The sequence below is a fragment of the Grus americana genome, chromosome 1, assembly GCF_028858705.1.
Source record: "Grus americana isolate bGruAme1 chromosome 1, bGruAme1.mat, whole genome shotgun sequence".
In the NCBI taxonomy this organism is placed as follows: Eukaryota; Metazoa; Chordata; class Aves; order Gruiformes; family Gruidae; genus Grus; species Grus americana.
Window position 1 is genome coordinate 112,192,951 of NC_072852.1, and position 26,714 is coordinate 112,219,664.

General features: G+C 36.4%; 1 protein-coding gene across 1 annotated transcript in view; it reads left to right on the forward strand.

The window, feature by feature from the left end:
• NCAM2 (neural cell adhesion molecule 2) overlaps positions 1 to 26,714 on the forward strand; it is a 317,334-nt gene that overhangs the window by 261,818 nt on the left and 28,802 nt on the right. Inside the window, exons 13-15 of the mRNA XM_054812538.1 lie at positions 14,723 to 14,842; positions 16,753 to 16,874; positions 25,625 to 25,805. Coding sequence (XP_054668513.1) covers positions 14,723 to 14,842; positions 16,753 to 16,874; positions 25,625 to 25,805 — 423 coding nt within the window. The remainder of the gene's footprint in view (positions 1 to 14,722; positions 14,843 to 16,752; positions 16,875 to 25,624; positions 25,806 to 26,714) is intronic.

Consider the following 26,714-nt stretch of genomic DNA (forward strand, 5'->3'; position numbering starts at 1 on the left):
AATACCAGTGAAAATATGGATGAAAAAAACCTGTAAAACCAAACCCAAAAAATTTGTTGTTGCTTTATACCCAGCTAATGCAATTGATGCATAAATTGGACAATCTTAAAATTGTCTCATTGCCAGATTGAATTAAATTAGTGGTTTAGTTTAAGAAATTGTCTGTTGTCAATAGGCTATAATTGATAATACTGTAAAAAAAATTTCGTAGATCATTCCTGATATCAGTTAATATACTTATGATACTATTGCTAAGCCTAAATTCATGAGATTTCTTTTTCAAAAGAAACTGGATATTTAGCTTGTTTGAAAAATTGTTTTCTCAACTCAAACCAGCTTGGAAATTATAAGAATGCAGGAATTGCATATATATCTATGATATTAAGCTATAATGATGTAAGATGCAAGACAAATAACACAAATAAAAAGCCCTTAATTTTAATAAATCTAAATTCTTGGGATAAATGGCATGATAAAATTTGCAACATGTGATACAATTGAAAAAAAGAAAAAAAAATGAAAGAATGGACACAATTTGTAACCAATATAGATTACTTTTAAATGGTAGGAAAAAACCCACTTTTCATCCAAATTAATTTGTGTGTATACCTGCATGTAAGAAAGTTATTCAGCCCTCTAATTCTGTCTCTATACTATTCTTGGCCTCCATCCAGCTTAATCTTTGCTGTAAAAGTCCCCTGTGGATGGAAAGGTTGGGTTGTAAATACATGTCTTAAACTAAATTACATGGACGGATTAGAAAGACTGAAAAGTGAGGAAAAGTGTAAAGGGAAAGCTAGGTTTAAATATTTCAGGGTTTTATACAGACCTGAATCATCATGAGAATGAAATGTACTTTTCACGTTCAAAGGTGAATAAAATGTCATGAGAAGAGAAGAGAACGCAGACAATTTACTTCACAGCATGAGTTCATAACTAAAAGCAACTGAGTGTTATGCAGCTATAACCACTGCCAATATCCAAGGTTACTCTTCAATAGCTTGTAATCCTGTGTTTGCAATTGCATTTAGTCAAACAGTCAAAGCTCATTGCAAAATGTGATTTATGCTTAAGTATTGTGAGTTTTTTAAGACACAGACTAGAAAATCTGTAAGAACAAATGCAAGATACTTTGATTGCAAGAAGTATGTAGTAAATATTTTAATAAGCAATTAAATGGAGAATCAGTTATTCCAAATATATTTCACCTGGTCTTTCTCTGTGATAACTCTTGGCTACTCCCTGATTAGACCTTTTCAGGCTTTTTATGATGGCACACTCTCAAGTAAATTTGCAGTGAACATTCTCATCTGATGTAAAGGTCTTACAGATCTGGCTCATAAGGGTAAATCTTGTTAAGTAAAGAGTGTTGCAATGCAGTATTGGATATGAATAACTCATAAATGAGATGCATGGTACAGCTGCAACTTTGCCTTTCAAATCTGTATTGTATTCATCTGCATTTATTTTACATTGCCAATCTGCTTACAAAAAGGTAAAGTATATTTATGGAATATTTATGCATATATAAACTTCTGCTGCATTTGGTAATGCAAAACAGAAAAGTGTTCCTGGAGGATAGAGTATTTTTAAGTATTTTCAGGGTCATTGAATGACAGCATAGTTATGAATGGAGTTTTCCTTCTGCCGCATACAACAATGAGCAACAGAGAGAGCGTAGCCCTATCTCTGTTACATTTCACAGTACCATGAAATGAATGTCCTTTTTATCACTTTTTTCTCTCTACTCTTTTCTTTCTCCAATAACAAGAAATAAAGTATAGTATGCAGGAGTAGGATGGGGAGGAGGAGTAAGAAGTTATGAATGGGAATTATCTTTGCATGTAAGAAGCAAAAGAGCTGTTGTTGAAATCATCATTCATGTCAGCCTTAAGGTCTTTGCTTTTTCACAGTGGTGAATGTCATAAATGACACATTGGAAATGACATTTTAGTCCCTTTGCTTGTCACTGTGAGGACAGCCTCTGATGACAGCAGTTGCCAGGAGCTGGTTTATTCTTACTTGAAATGATAGAATCATAGAATGGTTTGGGTTGGAAGGGACCTCAAAGATCATCTAGTTCCAACCCCCCTGCCATGGGCAGGGACACCCTCCACTAGACCGGGTTGCCCAAAGCCCCATCCAACCTGGCCTTGAACACTTCCAGGGATGGGGCATCCACAGCCTCTCTGGGCAACCTGTTCCGGTGCCTCAGCACCCTCACAGTAAAGAATCTTTTCTTTAATCTAAATCTACCCTCTTTCTGTTTAAAACCTATCACTCCATGCCCCTGTAACCAGTCCCTCTCCAGCTTTCCTGTAGGCCCCTTCAGGTACTGGAAGGCTGCTATAAGGTCTCCCTGGAGCCTTCTCTTCTCCAGGCTGAACCCCAACTCTCTCAGCCTGTCCTCATAGGAGAGGCGCTCCAGCCCTCTGATCAGCTTTGTGGCCCTCCTCTGGACTCACTCTAACAGGTCCATGTCCTTCTTACGTTGGGGACCCCAGAGCTGGATGCAGTACTCCAGGTGGGGTCTCACAAGAGCAGAGTAAAGGGGCAGGATCACCTCCCTCGACCTGCTGGTCACACCTCTTTTGATGCAGCCCAGGACACGGTTGGCTTTCTGGGCTGCAAGCGCACACTGCCGGCTCGTGCTGAGCTTCTCATCAATCAACATCCCCAAGTCCTTCTCCTCGGGGCTGCTGTCAATCCATTTTCCGCCCAGCCTGTAGTTGTGCTTGGGATTGCGCCGACCCAGGTGCAGGACCTTGCACTTGGCCTTGTTGAACTTCATGCGGTTCGCACGGGCCCACCTCTCCAGCCTGTCAAGGTCCCTCTGGATGACATCCCTTCCCTCCAGCGTGTCGACCACACCACACAGCTTGGTGTCATTTGCAAACTTGCTGAGGGCGAACTCAATCCCGCTGTCCATGTTGCTGACAAAGATGTTAAACAGCACCACTCCGAATACCGACCCCTGAGGAATGCCACTCATCACTGGTCTCCACTTGGACATTGAGCCATTGACCGCAACTCTTTGAGTGCAACCATCCAGCCAATTCCTTATCCACCGAGTGGTCCATCCATTGAATCCGTGTCTCTCCAATTTAGAGACAAGGATGTCCTGCAGGACAGTGTCAAATGCTTTGCACAAGTCCAGGTAGATGACATCAGTTGCTCCTCCCTTATCCACCAGCACTGTAACCCCATCATAGAAGGCCACCAAATTTATCAGGCACAATATGCCTTTAGTGAAGGCATGTTGGCTGTCACCAATCACCTCCTCATATTTCATGTGCCTTAGGATAGTTTCCAGGAGGATCTGCTCCATGATCTCACCAGGCACAGAGGTGAGACTGACTGGCCTGTATTTTCCTGAGTCTTCCTTTTTTCCCTTTCTAAAAATGGGGGTTATGTTTCCCCTTTTCCAATCAGTGGGAACTTCACCAGGCTGCCACATCTTCTCAAATATGATGGAGAGTGGCTTAGCAACTTCATCCGCCAGTTCCCTCAGGACCCACAGATGCATCTCATCAGGTCCCATGGACTTGTGCACCTTCAGGTTCCTTAGATGTTCTTGAACCTGATCTACTCCTATGTGATGGTTAGGTTCATCACCTAACTATGGTGATGGTGAGGTTTTTTCCAGCTCCTACATTTGGTAACAGAGCAAGTAGAGTCTCTTTTTCACACTTTGCATGCTCCAGAGTTGAAAATTGCATGGGTTAGAGGAATGAAAAGCAGAACCCCCATGTCATAACCTGCTTCCTGTGTAGCTCCTAAGACTGCAGCAACATACCTTGATCATGGGACAATTAGTATTAATGAGAGCTTCCAGTTTAAAAAATCTGGTCAGTGATAATATACCATTCAAGAGAAATGCATAGAAGACTACTTTTGTGGGCATTCAGACTGAATGGCTTGTTTGGAACATAAAATTGAGCAGTTAAAATAAGTAGTAAAATAAGCGGTTTTCTCTTTTTTAAGAGAAAAATCATGCATTCAATTTCTAATAATGAATTCAGTGGTATGTTACAGTATATAAGTCTCTGTACATAGGTAAAACTGAGAAAAGATATACAGATTTTTATATATGTTGTTCTGCTTATTACTATTAGTACGCAGAATTATAACATTGCAAAGTGTTGGAATTGTAAATAGCAGTCTCAAGTGAGATGCAGGGCTTGCTAACCTACATTAATTTACCTATAGAAATCTCTACTTCTCTGAGCACAGTGTTAGAAATTTTCATTCCTTTCTGCTCTGCAAATATTCCTTTGGCTTAGCATTAAGAATTGTTGAATTCCTGACACCTGTCTTGGAACTTTCTAAGAGTACTGATACGTTTGTAGTTATGAGTAGAGAATAATTAATTTTCTTAGGTATTTTGGGTCCATCTGGTTAAGAAAGGCCATCTCTTATATGTATGTCTAGCATGGTGCAGTTTTGTAACACCATAAGAAAACTAGTGAATTGCATGAAACATGAGAAAACTATTCTATTCTAGTGAATTACATGAAACATCTTAAATCTCTTGCAAAGTCTCAAAGGAACAAAAAGATCATTGTAGCTTTGCAGAACTTGGCTGACAATAGGAAGCAGGTGCAGGTGTTAAAAGTAAACTGCTATCATTATTTTCTTAGACTTGGAAGGCATTTTCTGTGAGGTTCTTTTGCTTTTTTTTTTTTAAAATGATAAAAAAGATATTTGGACCAGTAACCCGTTATTAGTTTAGGATAAGTTGTTAGTTTAGATCTGAGTTATACCCTGCTCTATTAAAAGCAGTCACCAGGAGCTTACCAAGTCTTACCAGCTTCAAACGGCAATTGCATCACACTGAAAGAAACTTGCCTGCTCAGCCTTTTGAAAAAAGCTCTGAGCTCACTCTGTGAAGTCAGTCAAGCAGAGACCAGCTCCAGCTAAAGCTGTGCACCTGGGCACAGTTCTGCCCCCAGATTGGCAAGCCCTGTTTGCCAGTGGCTCTGGTGATGCGGAAGTGTGGAGTCAGCCTTGACTCAAATGGGAGGGCTCACCCAATGTCGGTGTATTGCAAGAATGTCTCTCATACTTACCTTCCTCAAAGAGTAATATGGCCCTCAAAACTATGTGGACTTGCTACACCATTAGCCAGTGCATACGCATTTGACCTAACATATTCCAGAGGCACCACAGAAACTACTGTGCACTTCATGCTTAGAAGATACAAGGTTCGTCTGCTAGGAATACAAGTGAAGCCTACCTCACCTCTTTCTCAAGATCTCTCAGTAACAACTCAAGATGGAGTTTTGAATGCAGGAAACCCTTTTAAAATCCAGCTTTGTGTTGAAAATTTCAAATGGGCTATTAACTCACAGCAGAATCTCCATTATAGGAACAGCAGAAACATGGGCAGGAAAAACAAAAATAAAAGTAATTCTTTCTGCCCTACAAGGGAGCATAAGGGATTCTAGATTCTGAGATAGGCTGGGATACGCTACAGTTTGATTTATAAAATTGAAGAATGAGAGAAAGTGGTGTAACTGTAGTGAGTGTAGAAGAAAGAAATGTATACACTCATAGCTAGCCCCCAGCCTCTTCCATCAAAATATACTCCCTCCTTCGATAATCCAGGGTAGATTTCAGACCTTGATGTAAGACAGAGAATACATAGTGGCATTAGCTAAAATCTAACACCCAGCATTTTCTTTGTAGTCTCCTAATAAATGAAATCCCTGTTCCTCTTAGAAAACCCTGTTTTATTTTCTGGATCACCTGCCAGTAAGCATTGTTTTTAGCCTTGATGGGTGTTCAAAAAGAGAAAAAAAAAATGGGATAAATGAAACAGTGTAAATTATATTAGTAAGGGCTTTAATTGCCCTTCTGCAATGAGATTAACAGAGTTATTCCTTTACTATGTAATGTAGTATGGTATATTCACTCAATAAAGTATTACTTACTTAGAAGACTTAATTCTATTGTCTTTATGTGTTCATATTGCCAATGGAAGTTCAGGTCTATTCAATGGTCTAGAATTTTTTGTTATAGGAGAATTCTAAAATTAATGTCTACAGAAAATAAATTTGATTTATGGAAAGGTCTAACTTCATCGGATTTTATATTTAGCAGTGTAATTTGTACTATTAAAATTGCAGCAATTATAGTCACATAAATATTTAACAATGAACCCTCATGCTGCTATACTGAGAACATTAGTCCTATGTTAGAAAGCATTTTGAAGAATACCTTCTTTTTGCATGATCGGAGGTATATCTGGTAGCAGTCCAAATCCCCATTGATTTTACTGTATTGTTTTATTGTTACACAAAAAGTTTTAAGTGTCACCCTTTTCAAGTGGCTGGCTGTTTCTTCAAACAGTAGACTTTAAAATCCTTGCATTCAGAACTGCACGATAATTTTATAGCAGAAGAGAAAATGGGGTTCCAAGAACCAAGGTTGTATTTCCCTTTAATTTATAGAATCATAGAAAGATTAATTGTAAGGAATATCTGGAGTATATATGGTCCAACCTCCTGCTTGAAGTCGGACTGGTACCAGTCCTAGATTAGGTCAGGCATGGCTTTGTCTAACTCAGTCTTAACACCCAAGGATGGAGATTCCTCACCCTTTTGGGTGAAGAAAGTTACCCTTGGTGTAACCTGTTTCAGTGCTTCATTTCTCTCCCAGTATGTGAGTTTTTCTAATATCTGGTCTGAACATGCCAAGCTGTGGCTTGTGACTGTTGCCCTGTTACATTATTTGCAACTGTTGAGAAGAGTCTCACACCGTTGTTTTAGCTCCACTGCTAAAGGTGACTGTTCAATCACTCCTTGGCATTCTCTTCATAAGACTAAATAAGCCTTGGCATCTATGTATTGTTCATGTGACCTAGGCTCCTCTGCCTGGACCCTATCATCTGGTTTCTTTTTGTTCCTGGACACACAATCCCAGGTTTGGTCCTACCAGCACTAACTAGAGTGGGACAATAAACTTCCCTCAGTCTGCCAGCTCCAAATACAGCAGGCAGTCTGCCATGCAGGTGGCAGTGAGCTATGCAGCCTTGCCGGGATGCGTTTGCCTGCTGCATGCGTCTGTTCCTACATGAGCCTTTCGGTCTGCCCAGAAAGACCCTTTCACCCTTGCCCCGAAGACCTACAGTTATCTTTGATCTCACTGAGGTTTCTATTGGGCATCTTCTTGGTGCCTGCATGGGTGAACATCAATGAATAGAGTTAGCTAGATGAGACTCCGCAGTCTCTTCTTCTGCGGCTATTTTTCCTTCAGTTGAATTTTAGAACTGGGATTTGGGCTTGTGTGTTTTAGCTAAAAGAGTGTGATCAGTTCTTCTAAGGTCTGAGCCAAAGTTCACCAGTCTCCAGGAGATTCATTTGCATAATTTTGATTGACTTAAGTTAATGCTTCTAAATTTTAGGATAACAAAAGATAAGCCATTAATGATAGTTATTTAATTTATCATCACATAAATTTCAACACTTCAGAACACCTGCAATCTTACGCACAAAAAAAAATTTGAAAAAAATCTTTCTCAAAAGCTAGTTCTAAAATAGTTATTTAATAAACAGAATGAAGGGCTAATGAGCACTTGGAGGAGATCTGATATTTTAAGGGTTAGGTTATTCAAAGAACATTTGTTTTTGAAATGCATTTAAATTGTGTGGGTTTAAAGCTCAATATGTATTTCCATTTTAGCCTATTGAATTGTGTAAAGAATTGGTTTATTAAGTATGCCTTTGTTTTGCTTAACAAGATCTTCCAGGGATTATCAACTGTTTCAAGCACTCTCTCCCTAACTTTAAATATGGTGGTACCTAGTAAGTTTTTAATTGTCCATTCTTTCTTTCTTTTCCCTTTCCGTTCCCTTCTCTCTCCTCCCTTTCATATTCCTTCCCCTCCATTTCCCTTCCCTTCCCTTTAAGATATACAAGTACCTTTTATGGAAGTTAACCGCGTTTTTAAAGATTTGGTATTAAGCAGTTGGCTTTGCTCATCATAAATGTAGTGTAGGAAATTTTAAAACTAAAAAATTGGAGAAAGGGATAGGAAAGGGCGGTTTTTCATTGGTTTGGTTTTTTCCTCCAAAAGAGATATCATCCCAATACTCAGTAAAGCTTTGAGTATCTGTGTATTTTAATGTGTGTTATTACAGTTGAGGAAAAGAAGCACATCTTGTTAGCAGGGTAAAAAAATATGTTGGCTTTGTTCTCTCCTGCAAAAACTATAATTTTGTAAAATATTTCTTAGTAAAAACTAATGTCCAATGTGTTTGTGTACGTTACAGTTAAATAGAATGTAATCAAAATAGCAACGTAAGATATTTATAAAAGAACATTACAAAAACGATTGAATAAAAGCAGTGTTGTGTGAAACCTGAGGAGAGAGAAGCTGACTTGTGGAGCAAAGTATTGGGTTATATAAGAATATAACTAAATTAAAGAGAAAAGAAAGTTTGCCCACGTCAGTTTTAATTCTGATGATATGAAAAATCAGGAAACATAGAACAAAAAATATTATTTTATGAATAGTCATATATCTATACATACTCTTACATAGTCTCATGATATATTTAAAAATTCTCACTTTATATTGTCAGAAGGTTTCTGTATATAAAGGAAGAATAGCAAGTTGGAATGAGTAGTGATAACTCGTGTCTTCTCCTCCTAGAAATTTTCGCAATTTTTGACTATGGAAAGTTTGATTTTGCTAAAAGTGCACCAAAAAAAAATTAGCATTAAAAATAATACACATTCTAATAAGAATCTCTTCTCCTGACCTACCCCACCTTGCACATACATCAGCCTAAGGATGTGGAAATATCTTCAAACCTTTTCCAAGAAAAGCAAGACTAAATATAAGAACAGGAAGAAAAGAGCTTGATTATGGTAGGCAGACTTAACTAAATAATAGAAACAGATTTACAATACAGGAAGCTGAAATTGCAAGGGGTAGAAAGGTAGGAGAAAATTCTCTTTGGATTCATGCTGTACTGGAGTACTGTAAGCCAGGAGAATCGGCTGTATACATTCCTGTCCTTTGGGTTAGGGTATGACTTACTACTGTCCAAGTCATCTGCAACTTCAGTGAACTAGAGAAAATAGCAGCTAAGAAAACTAGTTAACAAATAACTGAACTACAGATATCTGAAGGAACTACTTCAAATTTACAAGAAATATTTTGATAGTAATCCTAAAGGGTTTTACCATACACTGAAAGTAATGGAGAAGTACGAAGCTTTTTAGACAGCTATAGGATAAAAGCAAAATTAGCAAAAATATGTATCAAAGATAATCCTCTGAATGACTGTAGGATGCTGATGCTACTTCTGGTTCAATTAGTATACGGACATCTCAGAATACTGCCCAATTAAAAAAACAAAAACAAAAAAAACATGGAGAAAAGGAGCTTAACAGGGTAATTGTGTTTGGGAGCCTGTACACAAAATATTAAAGCAAGTTTTGCCAAGTGCATTTTTTATATCAACTACTGAAAAGTATTTTATAAGGAAATTATTCATGTTAGTGAACATTATATTATATTAATTATACCTGATCTACCACACTATATATCTTTATTCACAGGTCATTGTTTATATTCACAGTTAATTAAGCCACTACAACTTCTATTCCAAAATAATGCAATAATTATGCATTATAGTGCAAAGAATGATGGAAATTCCTGACAGAGCCATTCTCTCTGATTTTTAAAATGGTATACATTTTAGGGAATCACTTAAAGTTTCATCCTGACTCCATATATATTAATGGAAGTTACGCCAAGGATTTCACTGGCAGCAGGATTCACTACCATTACGGGTTTCTATATAATGTGCAAGTTGAAATGTTCATTATTAAAGTTCATTTATTTGTGTTAGTTGAATTCTGACATTATAGCCAGATGTTCGAATCAGTATTTATAAAATTAATTGTTATTTTTGGGCAAGGCAGAGGGATGGAATTGAAACAGCGTGACTGTTTCTGCATATGAATAAACATTTTGCCTATTGTGTAGCAAAATTACTTTTAATTTTTTTTCCTGTATTTCTCCCACGTGGGAATTTCTAACTTCATTTTGTCAGCACTCCTAGTGAGCTAACTCTGTGAGGCTCAGCTAGAAAAAGAGTTTTTATACTCTTCCTCCTATGCTAACACATAGATTAAAGAAAACCGTGTTGCTCAGGCAGACAGAGGTTTTGGGAGAAGTTCCTCAGATTGTGTGACATCTACAAAAGTCTGAGACATTTGTACAGAACTTTAATGCTATACTACCATAGGTTCCTCACTGCTCTCTTCCCGTGTCTTTTTCTTCTGTTCTTGAAAGAACATTAGTCACCATCACGAAGAGAAACCTCTTTGAGCTTCATACAAAATACTATTCATTTTTCCCTCTGAAAGAGATTCAAGTATTTCTAGGGGACTCAGTTTTCCTTGCGTGTAGTAAAATAATGAGTAAAAGGTGCAGCAAAATACTGCTAAATCAAAACACTCCACTTATTAACCTGCACTGTATTCGATCAGCATTCAGTCTGCATAGTAAAAGAGATTCTGACTAGAGGGAAAGAAATGGGATAAAAACCCCATCCTAAAATTTGTAATGCTGCTTTGACAGAAATTTCACACTGCTGCCACTATCTCAAATACATTTGAGTGATTATGATATTTCAGCTATGATATATCTCAGCTACTTTGTTTCAAAATAAATTTGTATCCTACTCTAGCTAGATCTGACATCCTCAAGGGATTGAATTTGGAGCTGGAAGAACATTGTTCTATGCAACAGGTAGCTCTCCAATAAGAACAATGTATTGATGTGATATTTCTGTTAATTAACCTCATATAAGATCTACTTTGGGATTAATGTAGTGTAACTGTACTATTAGTTCCCCTAACCTTCCTTGCTTTGGTGATAGTTTATGTAATATATCACAGTCTTTAAAAGATGTCTGAGGTAGATTTTCTTGGGTGAAAAGACAACTTAATATGCCAGGCATTTCCCCTCTCATTCTACTGTAATAAGGTAATATAAACAACCTACTCCTGGACCAAAAAACATCTGGGGATTTTTTGGTTTGTTTTTACTGACTGGGATTTATGGTACAATTTATTTCAGATGTTGTTTTCCTATGGTTCATGTTGATAGCAGTTAAAATTCTACAATAATAAAGTAAGCTTTTCTAGCTGAACTGCTTACACTCTGTAGTTGAAATAGTATGGAGCTCTGAATTTTTGTCCATCTATCTGTATAATATAATTTTTGTGTGTGTTTTCTTTTGTTTTCTGTACGGTGTTCATCCTTTAATGTTATAGATTTGCTTGTAAATTAGAAGAATCTTTGTAACAAAAAATAAGGACTTTATTTTTAATGTTGCTTAAACTTTAGGATTCTTGCCACAGAATAGGTTGAACTGAATTTTGCTATTCTGTAAGGTTTAGTTCTTTTTGGTTGTTGTGTTTCTTTTTAAATTCTGGTCTACAAAATTAATAAAAAATGTTCATTGCATACCCTGCCAAAAACGTATTTATAATTTAGTTTTGAACTCTCTATAAAGTATATTAAAACAAACCTGAAATAATAGGTAACTTCTTGTGTCATGATCTCCCCCAAGGGTACCATGTGACTTGCAGCTTCCCTGTCTGTTGTCTTATAAGAGGAAAATACTAAGGTCTGACTCATTGTGCATCATGAGTTAATTGAGCCCAGCAATACCTGCAGAATTCACAAGAGGATCTTCTGGTTTTTTCTCTTTGGACTAGTTCTTCAAAGTCTTCTCCTCAATGTAACCAGTCACTATGTGAATAATACCAGAAAAATCAATTAGTCTACAAAATTGAATGCTTCAGATAAATAAAGCATGCAGATATTATGATTAGGAAGGCAATATAAAAACAGAAGTAGATAGATAGGACAGGTAGAAAAAGACTGAAAAATTTCAAATCGTATTCTGAAAGAAATAAAGGAGTTTCCCTTTCAGTATTTTTGGGCTTTGATATATGCCAATGAATATGCCAATTGCATAATTCCCATATACAGTATGCAGTGGACCAATTTGTTTCACATTCATATACTGACAGTGAAACTCCTATGTTTCTTTCAGAATACGATTTGAAATTTTACAGATAATTTATTCAGTGATCACTGAAAACTGTAAGCAAAATACCATTGTGGCCAGGGCTGTGAGCTATGGACTCCTGTAAGAAGAATTTTGTGTGTATATGGAAAGATGAATAAGCTAATTTGATGCTTAAATGACAGATGCATATCTTTAAAAAAAATTAACTAGTTTATTAAGTATTTTCTTCCGTTCTCAGCATATTTAAAAAATCTAAACCACTTAGCAAGCGGCGAAAGCTTTCACTACTTTCAGATTAATTTTAAGCCCTGCACTTTTGTTACATACTGTGGGATAGTTCCTTAATCTTACTTAAGTATTCTAAATATTCTTTTACACCTGGAGTATTTAAAGTATTTTCATTAATAATGGTTCTTTTCTTTGTTTTGCAGGATGACATAGTTACAATATTTTTTCCTATATATAAAATATATCCACATCTTACCGTCACTGATACCAAGTGGTTCCAGTTGAGAACATATAACACCATCAGATTTAGTTGAGTTAATTCCATAAGTGTATTTGTAAGAGTCATTGCATCTAGACACATAGTGCTGTGCAGGGGATTCTAAAGTAGACACTGATTCTTTAAATACTGCATATATAAGTAATTTTATTCATTTAGATAGGCCCCAGGAGTCACTCAAGTGTTTATAGAATCGGATCCTTAGGTTTTATGTAGTTAACACATTCGCGTTTTATTAAGTGTAGACTCATAGTCATGCTTTTATGTTGTTTAAATTTTAAAAACATTTACAGTAACACTAATTTTTAGTATGCCCTAAGGTTTATTTTCAGTGAAATTATTCAGCCTTGGAAAGTAATCATGGCTGAAAGGCAAGTCAAACACTGCTACTGCTTGGTTTTAAATTTCATCTTACCATAACCAAATGTTATTTATCATAATCCTTCTCTTCTCCAAATTCTGTTCTTATTCTCATGATGGTACTTCATGACATGGTTATACTTTATAGTTTGATATTTTTAAATCTCATGAAAATGATAAAACTAAAATGTGCTGGAAGACATACGATTCTACTGTTTTGTTTACAGAAAAGTGCTTATCATTTTTCAATGGCAAATTCAAGCATGGTCCTCATAACAGAGTGTGAAATGTAAAAGTTACTGTTTTTCCAAAATTCAGTAAATTCCTTTAGCTCCACATGTAATGGGACCTCTGTCTGTCTGCTGCAGAAACTAAAGAATTCTAATAAATTGGGACTCAAAAGAATAACAAAGAGTACTGACAGAAATAATTATACTTTCATTAAATATAAAACTTGAAAAGCAAGCCTAAAGCAACTATAAAAATACTCCTGTATAATGAAAAAAACTAGGCTCCCTAGAGACTGACGAAGAGACCACTGGCTCTTCCTCCAGACATTACAATTATGTATCCTCTTGTAAGATAACACAGACCCTGCTTTTCTGGGCAAGGCAAATACGGATGTGCTTCAAGTAAAGTCCATCCAATTTATGTCCATTCCCCAGTATAATTCTGACATCTGGAGAGCTCATCACAGAGCTGGCAAACAGCAAGCAGGCAATTGCTGTAGAGACAATAAAAAGAAGCTTTCTTATAGAGGCAGGGTAATGGTCCAAGAACACTGTGTGTATCGAAGTTTCCAGGTGCATATTCAACATTGATTTTAGTAATATACAGCACTATGGTAATATATAATACTGCATTCCCGTAAGGGATCCTGGAATCCAACATCCTTTTCCTGGATTTTCTTTCTAGATTTGTTGCTGTACATTGCAGCAACAATATTCTTAGTGCTGTACAATATTCTTTTCAGGAAGTTTTTCCCCATGTTTTGTGCTTCTGATGGCATGTCCAGGTGGATTCCTAGAGATAGATTCGGAGTGTGTGAAAGATTGCTGCCAGGGATTCAGTCTTGATTTCTGAAAGCATGTCCTAATTTCAAACTCATTTTCTTCCCAAATCACTTTTTTAAAAAAATTATAATTTCTTATGTATTTCCATACACCTCCTCTTAAGTACGTACAAACATGCCTAATTTGCTTTCAGGTCCTTAGTAGGTAACTCGGAACTCTTCCTTTGATCATCATAGCCTAGCCACCTGTCATTTTAGGTCTTGAATACATGATTGAACTGGCAGAGCATAGCATCAGTAATTCACCACTAATGTGCATGTAAATGCATCCATGAGTGTAGACCAAGGATGGTTGATAACTGCTCTCCATGAGGGAGAAATGGCATGTTATGAACTGTATGGAGGTGGCTTGAATGTGCATCAGATGCCCATTGCCAGCTAGGAGAAAGGAAACTTCCATAATTTTTTGCCAGATTCATGTCTTCTGTGCTCACAGTCTGAACACAAAATGTCAGTCTCCATCAAGGTCCTTAATTCTTGCTTATGGCTTCTGTACCACTGACATTAAATTCCTTCAGGAGCATAAATTGCATAACAATGATTTTAAGCAGATTTAAAAAAAGGCTATTGGCACTCAACAAGAAGGCTAAGATTGGAAACATGGGACTATTAGAAAATGGGACTCAGGTTGCAAGTGAAACACAGAAATTATGAAATTGTTGACTTTTTTAAAAATTTATTGCTTCATGAAATTTTGGTTCCATATTTTTTCTTCCCTTTCTTTTAGCAATGGTCGTTCTCAGCAATTTGGAACCAAATACAACATACGAAATCAAAGTAGCTGCTGTAAATGGAAAAGGGCAAGGAGACTATAGCAAAATCGAGATCTTTCAGACCTTACCTGTCCGTGAGTAATACCTGTGCTATTAAATGAAAATGTAAATGATTATTAGACTATGTTCTCTCCAGATCAGCTAATAATTTCAAGTATGATTCACTGTGGATAATATGTTTTATATTTATAAACTGCTTCCCAGTATATTACATCAGTCTTTACATTGTTTCTCAGAAATCATGTTTTGTCCCTCTGCCAAGTAGTATGAATGAACTTAAATTGGATAATTTCTCCTATTATCTATATTTTTGAGACTTAGACAAATCTTTGTTTAATATTCAAGACCATAAACCATGAAAGATATTAGATTAAGGACTTTTTCTCATTTGCAGCCAGGGTATTATAGACATCTCTGAGAAATGAATTGGTCCTTTCCGGAGACATTTCTTCAGCAAATTATGCTGCCACAAGTTTTGCAATTATCAAGCCTCAAACAGAAATCTTAAGCTATGGAAAAATGATGAGAATAAATTGTTTTATCTATGATTACATGCAAATGATAAATGCTACAAAGTCAATTCTGTATTTGTAGTAACCTTTAAAGGCAAGAAATTCAGATTTAAATATTAGGAAAAATGAAAAATATTTTTCTCAAATTACTTTCAAATAGAAACAATCATAAATAAATTAAACACAAAGGAGAAGAAAAGTAAAGGAACTACCAGATGACACTGTATAGTACACAAACAGATATACCAAAATACATCAGCAACTATTACTAGACTAGTCTCTCATAAACCTGTTGCAACTGAAGTGTTTTCTGAGTAGGGCATTACTCAGTATAGTTAAGAATACCGGCCCTGATGGAATGAACAATGAAGTCCCATGACTACAAAGAATACAAAATATTTCCATGTTACTACATTATGTTCTTATTGATATATTTCTTGTGTCCAAAACTGGTAACTTGGCAGCTTTCAGATTTCTTTTTGATTAAAACATATGAATATTCTAAATATATTGAACAATAGATATAATAATTTGCTGTTGTTCATATGGAACATCATACCTGATAAAAAGGTCATAGAAACTGACAGAAATTATATATATATTATCTGATAGAAAGCTGGGCAAATTCTATGTTGAGATCTAAGCAAATTTATGTTTATTATGAAAAGGGATAAACACAAATATTACAAGTATTTCTAATGGAACTGTATCTCTCTGGGTGAATGCAAATTTACAGATATTTTGAAGATAATACACTTCAGTATGACAACACACCTTCATTTAGGATCTGATTTAAAAGTTTATAACAGGCAATGCATATAGAAATGATAATTAGTCTGTGAATTTCCATTAGCAAAGTGGCTTAAGCTGGCTATTAACACCTCAGGTGTACATTTAAGATTATTTTTATCCTTTCGTTACAGAGAAAATTGTTTTTGCTTTTGGAAATCTTATTCTTTATATTTATTTTTAATGTAGACTACTCTAAAAGTATTTAATTTTGCCTCGGAACATTTCTCAAAGAGTTAATTTACCTAACATCTGTATTACAGTTTAGATCTCACACATGGGACTAAAGCTCATGCTTAATGTTAAGGTTGCTTTCCTGTAAGATAGTGTTGCTCTTAAACTTCAGTGCGATGAGCAGATCACCAGCCTTGCTGAATTGATGGCTAAATCATTTTTTAAGTAAATTGCATTTGAAAGCGTCAAAAGTTGGAGTCTCAAAGAAAGGAATACTTCTTTAATGCTTGACATAATTTGATTTCTTTGTGTCAGATAATTAGTCTATATTAGAACACACTTTAAGCAAAATATTTAACGCACTTATTAAGGATGTTCTGCAGTGCTTGGAAGAGTCATGTTGATTTTAAAGGTATTGATTAATAATCTTGTGGACAAGCTCCTAGCTGTAATTTAAGACTTATCTTATTACATAATTACTGTTGTCTACTGTCTTTTCCCTTGTTTAGGGGAGCCAAGCCCCCCTTCAATTCATGGACAACCAGGAAGTGGCAAGAGTTTTAAACTTAGCATAACTAAACAAGATGATGGAGGTGCCCCCATTTTGGAATATATTGTCAAATACAGAAGTGTAAGTATTTCAGTTAATCAAAATGGGTGGGTTTTGCTTAGTAATATCTGCTTAATGTAGAGAGCACTGTTGATATGATTTGAAATGTAACAAAATTATTTGCATAATACAGAAAGAAGATATAGTATAGTAAGTTTTCTCTTGTGACTAGGTTGCTAATGCCAGATTATTTAAAAAAAAAAAAAATTAAGGGTTGCTTGAACAGCAAATTATTAAACTGTTACATCTGTATTGATAGATAGCATCCTAGAGATAGAAAACTATATTCCAGTGCTCCATATTAATTTTAAATGAGATTATCTGATCACTGTTTCATATTTTCTATCTTCCTAGATTCCAAGGGTCAGCTTCAAAAAGCCAAGTAATTGACAAATTGTTAGGACTTTCATGAGTTGCAGTATACATAATCAGTTCTTTAACAGCCATTGTGCGGAGTTCGTTGGTCTTCTGTCACCTAGAGTCCGATTTGGTGTTCTCACCAAACCTGGCAAGTTTAGAAAACAGGCTTTTCAGCAATGTGTGATTTCTTTTTCTTAAAAAAACACAAAACAAAACAAAAGCAAACAAACAAACAAAAAAAAACCAGGAGGGGACAGAGGGAGGTATTATTAACATAGCTACAATATCCTTCCTTTCCTGGTGTACTCTGTCTAGAAATGATTGGGTTGAAGAAGTAACTATACAGCTGGCAAAAACAATGAATTTAATTCAAAAGTGTGCATTTTCTAATAACTTCTTTGTGTTCTTTTAGGAAGATTTATACTTTTACTTGAGTAGACCTAGTAAAAAGACATTTTACCAGAGTGCAATAGCAGATTTACATGTTGTTTTGAGAGTCTAAAAGAGATTGGGAATGTAACATCAGATATTTAGACATGTTAAACAGAAGGTAGTGAGTACTATATTTAACAGAAATAAGCAATCTTTGAGAAATTAAATGCAGAAACTGTTTTAGTGCTCCCAAAATGGAAAAGCTATTTCCTTATTTTGTAATAGTTTTTGTCACATTTCCTGATGTTTTCTAGAATGTAACTTTTTGGATGATATTTCTGGGATTTTCCAAGTGATAAACCTGGCATGTGAAATGATTTTCCTAATCTAAATATAAACAAAGAAGATTGGTAGCTCCATATCAATTGAGAAAAATTTGGTAGAGCTTTTAAGAGTAGCCTGAGGGAATAACCAGCAGTTATTCTGATATCACTGATCCCTAAATCTTAATTGACCTTTTTAAATGACTGTTAGTCCAGTGAGTTGGCATAAAAGAAAAGTAATTATAAACAAAAGAAAGAGTAGTAAACCATGCAATACAAGCTACAATGCAGTATTGTGGGATTGAGCTTCCTAGTTAGATTGCAATGCCTCTAAGTATTTATAGTTGAAAAGATAAGAAAATAAACCATTTGGATATAATATGTGCATGCAGTATATGGAATTTAATCTGTTTGTGTGATTTAAGTAAGCTAAATGATTTTGGATCTATCCTGAATATTCTTGGAAACCTGATTTTGATCTAGTGTTTTGACCAAGGTACAATATTATAGTGTAAAAGATCATTTTTCATGTGTATTGTTGAAAGATAAATGCACAATTTAAGTAGTAACTGGAAACTTAATAGGTGACTGAAGAAGATAGCTTTTACTTGGGTCTCAAATCCATATCTCCTTAAGCTTCCAATTGAAAAAGCAATTTGACTAAATTAAAGGCCTTCCTACAACAAAAAAGCACAACAATTTTTTGGTGTTTTAATCAGAATGAATGGATGCTATTTGAAGTTCTTAATTATCTGTTGACTGCTTCTCTTCTGTCTTCCCCATTGGTCGTATTTAATTAGCTTTCCTATAACTCTTGCCAGCCTCATTATTAGCACCTGGACCAATGTATTTGCTTGCATGTTTAAAGAGCATATTAGATAACAAGCTATACATCAGTAGCTTTTTCTTCTTTGTGTTTCATAACAGCTTATGTCTCACTAAGAGTCAGTTCCCTCATATTTAAGTTTGATACAGATTTATTTTTTTAACTGGGAGAAGAGCAGCCTTTAAGATATTATAGCAATATTATAGCCCGATTTAGGGCAATTGGTAAGTTTTATTTTTCTAGAAATCATGTATTTCATTCTGTCAAATACTGTTTTCCTAACATCAGTTTATTCATGTTACTGGCAGGACTTACTAACTATAATTAGATAATAAGAAGTTTCACATTTTGTTCTATATTCCAGAGAAGTAGGTACGCTGCAATTTTTATGAGTAGCAGCCTCAAATTGATTCATGCTGTTGCACAAAGAAAGTCAAGACAGTCTTACAAAGCTTCACTGATGGGGTCTGAAGCTGATGGCACGTTGACTTCAAAGTTACCTTAGGAAAGAATAGGAGGAGAGAGGGAAAGAGAAAGAGAAAGAGAAAGAGAAAGAGAAAGAGAAAGAGAAAGAGAAAGAGAAAGAGAAGAAAGAGAAAGGAAAACTGCTCCCCAGTAGCCAGCTGGGAAGAGCACTGATGGGGGTTCCCTAGACAAGCGTCGTGTCCGATGCAGGAGGTGACCCCCCAACCACATTTCTCATAGTAATTGTGTAATTTTAGTGGGGACCTACTCAAGCTCCCCTTTGGTTGTTCCTGCTTATGGCGCTGTTCATGTTGGGTGGGGCACACATGGTGAGGTGCTGGTGTTGCTTCATGCATGCAAATTACTGGGGAAATGTGTATTGAATTTGTAAATGGCTGTTATCTGCTGTATTATTTACCAAGTACTATAGTAATAAACTGAAAGCCAAAGGGGAGGGTTGAAGAGTTACAGACTGAGGGGAAGGTGAGGAGATAAAGAAGGCCAGGAGGAAGGAGCACTTGTGATTCTGGGGAGAGACTGCCACCGCAGCTCAGGGCAGGTGGGACACCAGGCACAGACCTGCAAAAGCTAATGCCTTTGGAAGGTATCACACAGGTTAAGCTCAGCACCAGCAACGGCATGCAAAAAATGTGCGATCCCCATACAGGAATAACCACTTGCAAATGACTCACATCGTCACAAGCAAAAGTTTGTGCCTACTGCTCAAGTGCATTTTGACCGTGATGGATATTCTGTAGCTGCACATGTTGCGATTGTGAATTTCTGCTTGGTGCATAATGTTGCCCACTGTTCCCTGTATCTAGCTATTGTCTTGAAGCGATTCGTTCCCAGCCTTCAGTTATGATTCTGGTACCATATCTTGAATTACTTCATAATGCTTAAAAAGGAAGTATTGAAATAGGCTTCTTAGTGATTGGAAAAGGGAATTCTGTTTCTATACTTCCAGGTCACAGAATGCCAACAGTAAGCTTGAAAAAAAGGAGGGGAGGGGGTTGTTTTTGTTTTTCCCTGGCATGCCAAGTTTCAGTAAAAATTTGGAATTAGAATTAAATAATAAAAATATCCATCTTTTATGGTTATAAACTTTTAAGTAGAAGCAAGAAAAATTGATTGAAATCTTATTTTGAAAAACAATAACAACATTTATTTTTGTCCTTTTACATCATAATGATGTTTGGAGGAAATGTTAGAGGAACAATTAGTTTTTGCAGGCCTGGAAGTTGTTCACCATGTTGACCTGTGACAGTGTAACTATTAATGCTCTGAATTTTGGCAGTGACAAGTGTTGGATAGGTTATGTGCTTTGCTCTTGTTTGACTATGTTGATGGAGGACTGTGTTCATTTTGTTGCTTTATGATTCTAGAACAAACTTCCATAAATACGAATCATTTAAAAAGAGATAATGTCTCACTTCCATTCTGAGATATCTACCATAAAACAGTTAAATGTTTTTGCATCTCTAAGTTCCACTTTACCTGCCAGATCCTTGGACTTTCTGTGCATTTTAACACTATGTACATTATCAGCCATTTTGTGCTTTATTCGGTATGTATCCTGTATTACCCAGAGCTACAAAGCACCATCCTAATGTAATGAATTCTTGTGAAGTCGCTGCTTTAAATTATCAGATTGTCTTCTGTGAGGATTTCTTGATATTTGTTCCTGCCAGCTTTCAACACAGTGTGGCATCTCCTGCCCTTTTTCTATCACAGGGACCACCGTAATAACTAGTCTGTTTGAGCGACACTTTCAGTGCAACAATTTAGGGAGGATGGAGAGTAAGGGAAAGGGTTGAAGGGGGGTTAATCACTTTTCCTCACTTTTTATGAGTTCCCAGAGAATGTGATCTTGGGTACAATGTAAAATGACCATTAAAGAGAAAGATGTTATTTTCTAGACTAGTAAATAGTTAGGTGCCTGAACAGTGGCTTGGCTTTACTTTCACTGTTGTCAGATGTGCCCGCGGTTCTGAGAAGCAGCCAAGTCACGGTAGACTGGAGTTTCACACTGCTTTGTTTACTCTTTTTTTGGTCAGGGTATTTAGGCGCTTAGGTTACTTACAAGTCTCCTACAAATCTAGCTCAGACACTTTTGAGATAAATCTGGCTTATACGTATATTTAAAGCCAATATACACACAATTAAGAAATAATAGATTATTTTTTTTAAGTGTCATTAGTCTGTGGCTTTGTGGCAGGTTTGTTTCAACCAAAGACTTATACTGGGAAGAGGACAGTGTGACTCTAAGATTAAGTAATGGAAGTGGGCAGTAAGATCCCCAGAAATTGCCAGTCATTGGTTAGTGTCACGGCATCAGTGACCTTCTGTAAAGGAGTATTTCGGCAGAATATGAAACAAAACGAAATGCAAATAAAGGAACAGTTTAATCTCTGAGGCTGCAGATCTGATTGCAGTTTCTAAAAATGTTTATGGTTGTGTTGGTGGATATTAATGATACAACTGCTAATAGTAAATGATTATTGAAGACGTTTATATTAACATAGCCCTCAAATTAGACTGTAGTTTGTGATTTAGAAGTTTCTTTCCTTTGTTATAGAACACTGCATATGTTGAGTTTTCTATAAATTTTAAGCAATATTAATAATTGAAAAGCCTAATAAGGTGTGAAGTGTTCTTTTTTTAGTTCTGTTTTCTGCTCCTTAAGCTACCAATTAAAGGGTCTTAGCATAAACAGGGAGATTTGTAGGAAGATTTAACTGACAGACTCTTGTTTAGTATTCTCATCCCTCTCTTTCCATTTTTATGGTAATAGTAAAATAAATCTGGACACATTACTGAGCTCTACTTAGTAAAAAATACTTGAAAATGCCTGTGAAATAACAGCTATAATGAAGGACATTGCAGTTGTTTTCTTTTTTTAAAATGCCAAAAGCAGATTGTATTCTGGAAGACTTCATCTGTTTATCTTTAGAAGATAACTTGCTTTCCAGATACTTTCTTTTTTATTCTTCCTCCTAACTTGTGTTTTTCACTCTTCGTAAAACGTTTTGTTGTCTTTGAGCTCAGGTCTCGGACTTTGTTTCATTTATCTCAATCCACCCAGTTGGCTTAACTGTCAATTAAACTTAGAGTGTCACTTTCCTGGCATAGCATGCAGTTATTCTATTACATTTCAGCTCTTTCATTATTCTTCATTTGACCAAACTGTGGAACAACTGCCTTTTCACTTATTCTATGTCTGCAGAAGAGCAGCCTCATCCAGAAATCTCTATAGTTTTTCTTCCAAATCTTAAACTCATTCTATTCGTCACATATAATTCTACAGTTTGTTTTCAAAATACAGTCATATATCTGTTTGCAATGCTGTCTTTTCCACCCGCAGGAACCATATTAGCCTGAATTTTTATTTTCCAATTCAGTATATTTTTTATTCTTCTGTGATTCTGAACCTCTTTGGAATTACCCAGTATATTCACATGGTTATATGTGCACACACCAAGATCATGTGTGGATCTTCTGATTTCTCTCATGTTGATATTCTTTGGGATCTACATGATTTTATTTTTTTTTCTAACTCCTCCCAAGTCTTACCAATTTAAACAGCTGTTAAAATATGGTGCCATGTAACTTTGCTGCTCCTAATATTATTAAGGAGTATTTGCATATTGCATTCAGTATTAATTCCTTTTATTTTAGCAGTGCTAATATAAGTGGATTCACTCAGTAGATTGTAAATATAGGTGGATTCACTCAGTGGCATGTCAGGTGATTGCCACAGAAATTATCCACAAGGGTATGGGAAAATATAGAATTGTGGAATCATAGAATGGTTTGAGTTGGAAGGGACCTTAAAGATCATCTAGTTCCATCCCCCCTGCCATGGGCAGGGACACCCTCCACTAGACCACGTTGCCCAAAGGCCCATCCAACCTGGTCTTAAACACTTCCAGGGAGGGGGCAGCCACAGCTTCTCTGGGCAACCTGTTCCAGTGCCTCACCACCCTCACAGTAAAGAATTTCTTTCTAACATTTCATCTAAATCGACCCTCCTTCAGCTTGAACCCATTACCCCTTGTCCTGTCACTACCCTCCCTGATAAACAGTCCCTCTCCATCTTTCCTGTAGGCCCCTTCAGATACTGGTAAGCCACAATTAGATCTCCCCGGAGCCTTCTCTTCTCCAGGCTGAACAACCCCAACTCTCTCAGCCTGTCCTCATAGGAGAGGTGCTCCAGCCCTCTGATCAGCTTCGTGGCCCTCCTCTGGACTCGCTCCAACAGCTCCATGTCTCTCCTGTACTGGGGCCCCCAGAGCTGGACGCAGTACTCCAGGTGGGGTCTCACCAGAGCGGAGTAGAGGGGCAGGATCACCTCCCTCGACCTGCTGGTCACACCTCTTTTGATGCAGCCCAGGACACGGTTGGCTTTCTGGGCTGCAAGCGCACACTGCCGGCTCATGCTGAGCTTTTCATCAATCAATACCCCCAAGTCCTTCTCCTTGGGGCTGCTTTCAATCCATTCCTCACCCAACCTGTAGTTGTGCTTGGGATTGCACCAACCCAGGTGCAGGACCTTGCACTTGGCCTTGTTGAACTTCATGCGGTTTGCACTGTAACCCCATCATAGAAGGCCACCAAGTTTGTCAGGCACGATTTGCCCTTAGTGAAGCCATATTGGCTGTCACCAGTCACCTCCTTATTTTCCATGTGCCTGAGCATAGTCTCCAGGAGGATCTGCTCCATGATCTTGCCAGGCACAGAGGTGAGGCTGACCGGCCTGTAGTTCCCTGGGTCTTCCTTTTTTCCCTTTCTAAAAATGGGGGTTTATTTTCCCCCTCTTCCAGTCAGTGGGAACTTCACCGGACTGCCAGGACTTCTCAAATATGATGGAAAGTGGCCTTGAAAGAAAATACCAGTTTCACTGTATGATGAGTAAACTATTTTTACTCCAGTGTATTTTATTTTTTTCATGATTTGTAATGTGACTACCATTGTGATATTTTTCATTAGTCTACTGCTATACCAAGTAGGCACTTTCACCTCACTGCAAATGTTCCTGAAAAGATGTTTTATTGTATTTTAATCATTCCAAGGACTATCGTGTCAATACAAATGCCAGTGTAGAAGAAGCAAGAAAGAGTAAGAAAAGGTGAAGTCAGTATGGAAAAACAATCTCATTCAGCACTGATAGCAAATAAGTTGTTGCAGTAGTGTACATAAGGGAGTTTAGCATGTCACTCTATTTTCTGAAGACTGAGGGAAAAAAAAAAAAAACAACAAAAAACCAGCCATAAGGAGTATGACTGGGCCCTGAACTGTCTAATTCAGATGCTATTTTCTTTGACACTTGTATCAGTCAAGAGCAAGATGCTTCAGCGAAGAGGCTAAATATAAGCTGCTGAGAAGCATAGTAATCTGCAGCAAAAAGTTATATTTCCCTGTATTCAAAGGGTTTTTTTCCCAGAAAGCTTATATCCACTGACTGGCTCTGTGTTGCTGTATGGGCTGAATGGCCAGGATTTGGCGCTCAGCCATAGTTTTTGCCACTGTATCGTACCTCAGTGTTTAGTAAGAATAGGACTGCATGGATTCTTACTGACTTTTATCGATACTCCTTTGAACAAGGTGGCTTTTGCATTTGACAGTATATATTGGTTTATCCTTTTACCTATCAGTTATTTTGTAATTCTCATTTGTATAAAGAATAACTACATGTATTATACACTAAAAGGAGCGATTGCAAAGGTAAGCACTCCAAATTTATGAAATGCCAGAATTAAGATTGCAACGGAAGTCCTCATTTGTTCCCTTTGTATCAACGTCTTAGATAATTATCTGAATTATGAGAACCCTTTTTTTCCTCTAGAAAACCATCTTAATGATTCACATGTATCCTCTGACCAGTGTAGACGTAGGACTGCATACTTTCTCAATGGTGCTTATATTGTTGCATACAACCTGGTTTGCAAAATGTTACTATAGTACCGCATTATATAACTAATGTATAGTACAAGCACAGCTTGCATTCATGAACAATCCAAGTTTGCGTTTAATGGCAAGTTTCTTTCAAAGAACATTGATCAAAGTGTAATTGAAACATCTATATAAAGTAAACCTTTTACAGAATTTATTCTTAGCAGAATTTGCAAATAATTATCCTGCTGTTCCCCCAGATAAGCATCAGTATTTGAGCAAAGTATAAATTGAAGTCAAAAGGTTAAAAGTGATTGCCTACAAAATCCCTTAATCCACATTGTGGAAACACGATTAGGAGTGGTCAAAATTACAAAAAGCCCAAGTACTCAGAACTCCAAAAGTAGATTAGTTGAATATTCATAACCTCTGTAAATGAAACTCCATATTTTTTGTGCATCATATAGACACACAGTTTAGACAAATAATACAAGAGGTTTTGAGAATTTAAACTAATATTTGTATCTTTACAGAAAGATAAGGAAGACCAGTGGCTAGAGAAAAAAGTGCAGGGTAGTAGAGACCACATCATCTTAGAGCATCTTCAGTGGACCATGGGTTACGAAGTACAAATTACAGCTGCCAACAGACTGGGTTATTCTGAACCAACACTGTATGAATTCAGCATGCCACCAAAGCCCAACATTATTACAGGTAAGTTAATTTTGAAGTGTTCTCTATGAATTGTTTGCTACTTATAGTACACTAACTTGTGTAGCTGAACATCAGGTTACTAAAGTCGTCTTTAACAAAACCCTAGACCCTATACTCTGTTATCAGCAAAGAATTCAAAAACCATAAATGGGACCCCATTTCTTACTTTTCTCTTAGTAATAAAGTCATTTTTAAGTACAAAACAAACATTGAATCTTCAACCTAGATAATGACATTTAACAAGAAATACAATATTTAAGATACACCTGCTATACATTTTTAAGTTGCCTTGTACTGCCTATTTGTCTATTGCAAGCAACTTACTTGTTAGAACTCTTGATTTCAGTCTAACTCATGTGCTTCAAGATACAAATGTAATAAAGGTATTTACTTTAGTGTCTGATGAGGTTAAGACTTCAAATATTGTTGTTTAGATACCATCTTACTGATTCACCATGATACGGGGAGCATACAGCCTTCTATTAGGCCTATTTACAAGCTTTGAAATCTATAGAAATGTTGTTCATATTTTAAAGTGTGTAAATAGGAAGGTTTGGGATTTTTTTTAAGGAAAACCACATAGTATTTAAGAGTGAGTGTGTTTCAGTGAGTAATTTGTCAAGTTTTAATGCTTCCCACTATAAAGTTATATTTTGGTGCAACATATCAAAATTATTTCATTCAGAATAAACCTAAAATATGATGGTAATTTCTGATATATAATGGGTAATTTTAATTTTTATAAAGCAAATGTTATGAGGAAGATATTTCAAGCTTTTTATCTAAATTATGAACTGATATCTTTAATAATAAATTCCAGATTATCTCAGTGTCATCATTACCATTTTAAAATCAGATGCTAAATCCTCTAACACAGTACTTTCTATATGCCATATATTAAACTATCTG